The 7673-nt window shown below is 35.3% G+C and overlaps 1 protein-coding gene across 1 annotated transcript in view; it reads right to left on the bottom strand.

Annotated features, from left to right (window-relative positions):
- The window catches only part of IBTK (inhibitor of Bruton tyrosine kinase), a gene marked incomplete at its 5' end in the record, with an annotated part of 40300 nt that overhangs the window by 20109 nt on the left and 12518 nt on the right, over positions 1 to 7673 (bottom strand). Inside the window, 7 exons of the mRNA XM_010162082.1 lie at positions 66 to 158; positions 1112 to 1275; positions 2046 to 2194; positions 2832 to 2944; positions 4742 to 4869; positions 5612 to 5672; positions 7186 to 7303. Coding sequence (XP_010160384.1) covers positions 66 to 158; positions 1112 to 1275; positions 2046 to 2194; positions 2832 to 2944; positions 4742 to 4869; positions 5612 to 5672; positions 7186 to 7303 — 826 coding nt within the window. The remainder of the gene's footprint in view (positions 1 to 65; positions 159 to 1111; positions 1276 to 2045; positions 2195 to 2831; positions 2945 to 4741; positions 4870 to 5611; positions 5673 to 7185; positions 7304 to 7673) is intronic.

Below are 7673 nucleotides of genomic sequence, written 5' to 3'. Positions count from 1 at the left end.
TAAGTAAATTCATAATAGCCAAGTATATCACGCTTCTCTTTTATAGATTTTGGTTTTTTACCAACCCCGAGTTTGCCTTTGGCATGGTTCCACATTTCTGCATACTTTCTTCAATTTCCATGATGGTTCTAAGATCCATAGCAGGAGGGCTGGCAGGGCTAAATGAAAAATAAGAAGTTATCTTACAAGGCACTCATTTCTACTTACATTCCACAGTCCAGCCTTCACTGAAATCCTCTAAATAATACATAAGATTGGTAACCGGATGTATAATTTATGTCTGTTTCCTCAATTATGGCAAACCTCAAATAGAATGTTTCTCACAAAACTTTTATAAATATATACATATCTAAAAGCACACTATAAAAATACTTTCAAGACTCATCATACTACGAAACAAGAAGATGTGAACTATGATTACTTAAAAAAAATTAGATATCTAAATCCAGGATACTTATTTAGTAGGCAATTGCTCACGCTAAGTATGAGAGGCATTGCTTTCATGAAGGCTGAATTAGATCTTTCTTTGAAGAGCAGGATTAAAATTATTTCACATGGCAAACAGAACACTTTACAAAGTTAAAGCTCTGTACAAACACCAGTAACATTCTCAAGCTTTAGGAATCAGTTTCTTATTCATAAATGACCTGATTTTAAACTTCCACAGAAATGAACATTAATTAAATCCAAACATTTCCAAGCTTTACATAAAAATATAAATTAAAACCTGTGTACTTAAAGGCATTTGTAAACTAAGCTGTGTTACAATTACATTGAAGGACAAGCTTTGAAATAAAGAAATGAAGGCGGAACACGTTCCACTCAATCTAAAGACCAAAGAGTTGGTTGTGGGATATGTTGCCCTCTCTGCACAGACTAGACTTGCACATTTACATAGTGAGACAAAATACAGATTCCTAACGGACTCACTTTTTATTTCTGTAAAAAGTGTACCAGTTTTCTTAAACTACCAAAATCTTTAGTTCACATGTCAAGTAATGTATAATCATTTTGAAAACCAGATAGCTTTTTACTCTGAGATTATTAGCATACACTACCAAGGGTAGAACAGTGATTTTAAGTTAGGTAAGTACCACAACTATGACTCTACCTGAAACTGGTTGCTAGCCAATTGGGAGAGCTTGCAGAGTTGTTTTTGGCATTGGGAATGGACTGTGGAACAGACTGTGTCAATGTTGATGACCCCTTGTATGACTTAATCTCTTTATGAGGTTGAGAAGGTTTCATAACCTGACTGCATGCTTTGTCCTTCATCTAAAAAAAAAAAGACAGAAAAATGTTAAATAAATATTCTCACATTTTTTAATTTAGAAAAAAAAAAAGCAATGCTACAAACAACTTGAATGACATGTGTGAGTGAAAAGATTTTAAAGGATACCACAAAAATAGCAATAATGTAGTGAATCCCTGATCAGTCTGTTATTTGTACCTTTTGGGTTTGGGGGGGGGGGGGGTTTCCTTGTTTTTTTTTTTCTTCACTCTGAATCATTCAAGTCCAAATACGCACCTTGACAGTGGGAAAATCACTTGGACATGTTCACTTCTAAAGCTTTAACACTAAACATAGGCATAATTCTCCCCAACTTATTTCACTTTGCCAGTTATGCCTTAGTTATCCTGCACCATACTTCTGTCCAACACTGCTGTAGTTGAAGAACAGCAGGAGTTTCCTGGAGTTTTTTGGCTTCTGTTTTTTTTGGTTTGGTTTTCTTTTTGGCTTCTGAACTTCAGATTTGCTTTGCATTTTAAATGAAGTTGATATAGACTTTACATAATTGCTCTTTCAGTTTGAAATTTTCTGAATACTACAGCATATAAAAATTCTTATTATGGTACCACATGAATAAAAGATTTAATAAGGAATACTCATTTTTACTTGTTTTATCAGACAAATGATAACTACGTGAAGTTGTCTACCCCATTTTAAGGACAACAGCTTCTCAGAAACATTCCAAAATACAAATTCTGCTTTTGAGGGACTAAACAAACAAAACTAAATTAATTGCTAGGAACAAAAGCCCAACCTCAGTCCTCTCTGGATGAAATCCTTTTGTGAAGTCAGGGGACTGCAAGTCTCTGGGACTACCCACTCCTGCATAACTACCTTCAGAGTCAGACGTTAAGAGTTCTGGAAGTGATTCTACAGAGTTAGTTTTATCCAGTTTTATTGAGCCTAAGAAATAAGAAAAGACAGCAGAACTATTAAATCATGAGAGCCAGACTAAACAATGCCTAAAAAAAAATCGAAAAGTTATTCATCCCATACGATGAATAGAACAAAACCAGAAGTTTACCTTATCCAGTATACTAAAATGTAACAAGTATAAGCAAAAAAAGACTCTCTTAAAGATTATTTTTCAGAATAAGATTATTCCCAGTTTTCTTTCTCTGTCTCACAATACACAGTTTTAGGAAGTAACACCACTACTTTTCTGTTGAAAATGAAGGCTTCCACCATCTTTTTAATAAACAGTGACTATTTAATTTTTTATATTCCAGAAAAAAAAGCCAAAACACATTAGCAGAAATGTTCCACTTATTAAAACCACATGGGAAAGTGTCCATTAACTTCATTTGACAAAATACATGTTTTTACAGAATCTGAACTTTGGGCACAAGCTTAATATGACAAACATCCTTTCAAATAAAACTGAACCTTAAAAATTCACGATTCAAATTCAACTATGGCGTTCACAAGAAAAGAAAGAATCTTTGCAAGATTTCCTTAGTGAAGTACAGAAATTGCACTGCATTGCATATTAACTTTATGTTCTGTTTTTATAACTGAAAGGAACCTCTTTCCCACTGACCTGTGGAGGCTGGACTCTGAATAATATCTGATAGATTATATCCTCCAGAGCTGTCAGATCGTTTTCGTGGCTTCTTTTTTGCCTTAGTTTTTGCTCTTTTGAAAAGGGCTTCCCTATTAAAAACAAAAACAACAACAACAAAAACACAAACAAGCCAAGATGGATTAAAGACAAAGAAAATGAGCATCAGAACTATCAGAGCCAATATCAAGTCTTTCAGTCAGCAGCAGCAGTTATACTTCAAGCAGTAACACCTAGTCCCAACAGCTGTCACGAGCTGCTTGTTCTTGCTCTGCCTGTGCACTGGCACAGCTATTCAGTAAACAATTCAGTGGGAGGGGGAAAACCCTTGAGGAAGAGAAAAAGTTCTTTCCAATTTAGATCTAGTCTAGTACACTGCACAAAGACTTCTGCTGAGACAGTGGAAGATACAGCAGCTGTACAGGCTGGCACTGCCACCTAGGTCAGATTAAACCTGCTACACATCGCAGCAACTGACATAAAGCAAACTACATCCAAGTCTCCACTTTTTTTTCTCTCTTGATTTCTCTTAAATTAGTGAAGTTCAATAAACTCCACAATTGGTCTCATTTTTCCCCAACACAAATATTGCTACCGAGATAATACTACTTCTACAATAAAGTAGGTACATAGTAATGTTACCTAAACATCACATGTTGCTATGTATGATATTAGGGAGAGTGAAACAAAATAAAAGGCATCTTTCATTTTAACAAAACTACTAGAAATTCAGAATTATATGGACCAAAGCTATAGCAACCCTATTTCAAAAAGCTTCTCTGAGAAGCTCTTTGTAGAATAACTACATACTTATTCCTATATCAATACTGCAACCTTACAATGTTTGGGTTTTGTTTTAATCCTTGGACTGCCCTATTCCATAAAGGCTATCGTCTAGCCTCTAAAAAACACTGGAAGTCTAATACAAAATAGCCTCTCAGTTTCCTTGATCAACTAGTCCTTATCTGTACTAGTTCATTTAGCATAACTTTTCTTGATGCAAGTAGTCAGAACAGTACGCAATACCGCAAGCGACATCTCATCTCCACAGTGACATCATAATTCACTATTTGGAAGCATGTTACCAAGTCATCCTAACAAACTAACTTTTCATAGTTGTGATGTCATAGTCAATTTCTCCAGATTAAAAACTGTACCAAAAAAAGCAATTGTAATTTCATTATTTGCTTGTCAGATAAAAGCAGCATATTAAGTTAGTCTAACAAGACTTTACAGATTCTATTGCTCTCACCTCCATGTCTTCAGAACAAATGTTCAAAGACAAAATACCCAAAGTCCAAAAAACCACCAAGACCAAACTACCTCATCCACAGTTGTTTGGATCACATTTTCTAACACCTCTTAAACACAGGTCACTGTGTTTTGTTATTCTACAGCCAGAGAGTAGTCACTTTAAACTGATAGATTAAAAACTCATGCTGCAAAACTTCCTATTTCAAAAAACAATTCTGTCAATACTAAGAAATGTAGATTATCATAATTTTCCAGACCAATCTACAGTACATTAAAGTGTGCTTTTCTCTCTTTTGATTTCTCCTGATTGAGTGAAGTTCAATGAACTCCACCATTGGTCTCACACATACACAGGTACTCTCATCACATGCACAACTCCCAAATATTACTGTGAATACTTGTTTTGCTATCTTTTGCATCTTTACTCAGATGCTACTTAGAAATTGAAAAAAGTGCTCCACTGCAGTTCTGTAACATTTAAAAATACTTAAGGAACAGTCTTTGAAATCTCAATTTCTCCTATTTCTTAATATTTCAATTCTGAACTCAAAAAGGAGTCAGGCATCATCCAAAGAGGGATAAATACCATATACAGTTCACCTAGTTAAAAATGTTGATGAAAAATAGATACTTACTGAGAATTTTGTTCTGCATTCATTTCTTCCCTTAAAAAGACAAAGTTCTCTCCATCTTCAGGCTCAAAAGAACTTATGTCAGGTCCATCTGGATATGGAGTAATTACTCTCCTGACCATAGCTGGAATCTGTAGTTGAAAAAGCCATTACACTAAGTTTCTCTTAAGTTGTATGCTAGCAAATATATGATCTCTTGTAAAAGGACCAAAACTGACTGTCATTTAAAACACTTTTACAGATCAAGTAATTAGTTATTGAACCAGCTTATAAACTTAAGTTACATCTTTAAGGAAAACAGGAGAATTATTTTAAGCAATAGACTCAGAATGCATATGCTTCAGCTGCCTATAACTCCTGATAAAAAAAATGCTTCAAGGTTTGGCAAACATTAGTCTTTTACTGCTTTACGGTTAAAGAATACTCGATTATAATGTGCCTTGGCTTTCTCCTTCACATTAAAGTTCAACTTCCCCATTATTTTTCTTACTGCTTTTAAGATCTATGTGATCATCATGAACCTTACTTTGGAGATGTCTAGTTTGCTTTCTTCTCCTTTCCTCTAAGCAACAGATGCTCTTTTCCAGAGGTATTGCTTATGGGTTTTTTTCATACAACAATTTTATTTTTTTCATACAACAATTACAGAACATTAATAGGTTTAATGTGTATAATTAATTAATTTAAAGGACAATACTGTTGCAGCAGTGGCGAGTGAATAATGGAGAGTGATAATAGCAGTAGCTAACCTTAGCATTTAAGTCAGACATTCCATATTCAGCCTGTCATCCACAGACCCTGCAGGTATATATTTATTACTCATCTGTTCTCATTTGAAACCTAATCAGCTTACACTCAAATTGTACAACTTACCATTTTCCTGTAATAAACAGAAAGATCCTTTACAACTTCATCACTTAAGACATCCAGAGTCCTAAAAAAATAAATACGAATTTATCTTACCAGCTTAAAAAAAAAAAAAAAAAAGGCACATTAATGGAAAATTCAAATGAATGTTTTAGATGAATCTCACTCATAGGCATTATTATCTATTCACGGTGGTCACAGTGAAGAGAAGGAAGAAAAAGAACAGAGAATATAAACTAGTCAATGTCCATGCTGTAAGGCAGGATTAAAGCTACCATCTTTCCAGCTAGCCTACCTTTACTTAAGCCCACAAACTATACAGACCTACACGGTTAACTTACCATGAACTGGTCATTACTTTACCTATTTCTGCATACTTTCAAATCTTCCTGACACGTATCTAATACTTTGAGTCTATGTACATTCTTCTATAAAACTCAGCCACAACATCACTTGACATTTATGCCAAAAAATAATACTACAGCAACAAACTTTACTCAACAGAACTGTTTTGCCCACATGAGCAGCTCTCTTTGCAAAAAGCCAAGTTCCAGACTAAGTTTTATCTGTCTCAGGTGTCTCAAATTAAAAGTCTTGCTACTCAAGTAATGCTATTTTCAGATTTTCACTAAAATGCAGATATAGTCTTACTTCTAGTAAGAATGTTGTGTGTCCTTTCCATGCTTAAGATGAAACAAATCTGAATTCAGAATAATACTTAAGACCATGTTATTAGATTTTTATTCTTCTCTTCAAATCAAAGGTTAAAAGAGATGTGAAGAGGAAAATTGCTAATATGAATTAATTCCTTTATCTGTGATACAAGTAAAGCAGTTTTGTGGTACAGCAATGAAGTGCTGGCATTCTGAACCAGTTCAGGTCTCTAACTTCAGTAGGCAAAAGGAAGCACCACAGCAGATTTCACAGAAAGGCAGGGGTTGGAAGGGACCTCAGGAGATCATCTAGTCCAACCCCCTGCCAAAGCAGGTTCACTACAACAGCTTGCACAGGAAAGCGTCCAGGCAGGTTTTGAACATCTCCAGAGATGGAGACTCCACAACCTCTCTGGGCAGCCTGTTCCAGTGCTCTGTCACCCTCACAGTAAAGAAGTTCTTCCTTAAATTTGTGTGGAACTTCTGGTGTTCCAGTTTTTGCCCATTGCCCCTTGTCCTGTCACTGGGCAGCACTAAAAAGAGCCCAGCAACATCTATTTGGCCCCCGCCCTCTAGGTATTTATAGCCATTGATTTTATGCACCTTGAAAAACAATTTAAAAAACCAAAACAAGATTAGGCCTAATGTAAAAGCCCACTGAATTCAAGAGAGGCTTTTCTCCTTAATTCAGGCTCTTCATGTCACACTGTAACATAGGGTTTTGTACTATAGAACTCATACAGTACATAGAGATATTAAATTGTTTTTTCTCTCCCTGTTCAGCAAAAATGAGGCTCCTTTTAAACTAGCAGCATTAATTTGCATTTTAACATTTAACTGCTCTCATTAGTTCTTCCAACTCTTTTGCCTTTTTGGGATGCTTGAATTTAACAGCTAGTACATGAACACATTTGCATTCCTCCTTACCTTGCTTCAAGCAAAGCTGCCATGTTGAGCCCTATGAACTGCAAGCAGGACAGTTTTAACTGTTCAGCATTATACATTGCTGAGAACTCCAGCAGCTCGGCAGCATTCCTTAAAGTAACTGCAAAGAAGAAACATAACAAACTAAACTGGATAACGTGTTGCAATATCAGCCAGCAGTTTTTAACACTTATTGCACAGTGTGATCTAGTTATTGAAACATATCATAAACTTCTCCATTCCTAGAAAAAAGGCTAATGCTCAAATGGCCATAAGTTTCAGCAAGCTCCATGCAACTTTGTAGCAGCTTGAATGCAATGGCTGCTTCATAAAAACAGAAAGGCTTTACCTACCAACTCATCAGTTTCAACACACTAGAACTCAGCAGTCCAAAACAGAGGGGAAAAAGAAACTAAAAATTAGCAAATTTCATACACAGCATAAACAGTTCTTAAATCTCTAAATGTTTCTTCAGAAGGGAGAAAGAAAAA

The sequence above is a fragment of the Antrostomus carolinensis genome, unplaced genomic scaffold (genome assembly GCF_000700745.2).
Source record: "Antrostomus carolinensis isolate BGI_N321 unplaced genomic scaffold, ASM70074v2 scaffold1942, whole genome shotgun sequence".
Classification (NCBI taxonomy): Eukaryota; Metazoa; Chordata; class Aves; order Caprimulgiformes; family Caprimulgidae; genus Antrostomus; species Antrostomus carolinensis.
The sequence above is the reverse complement of the archived record's forward strand: the minus strand, read 5'-3'. Positions and strand labels throughout refer to the sequence as shown.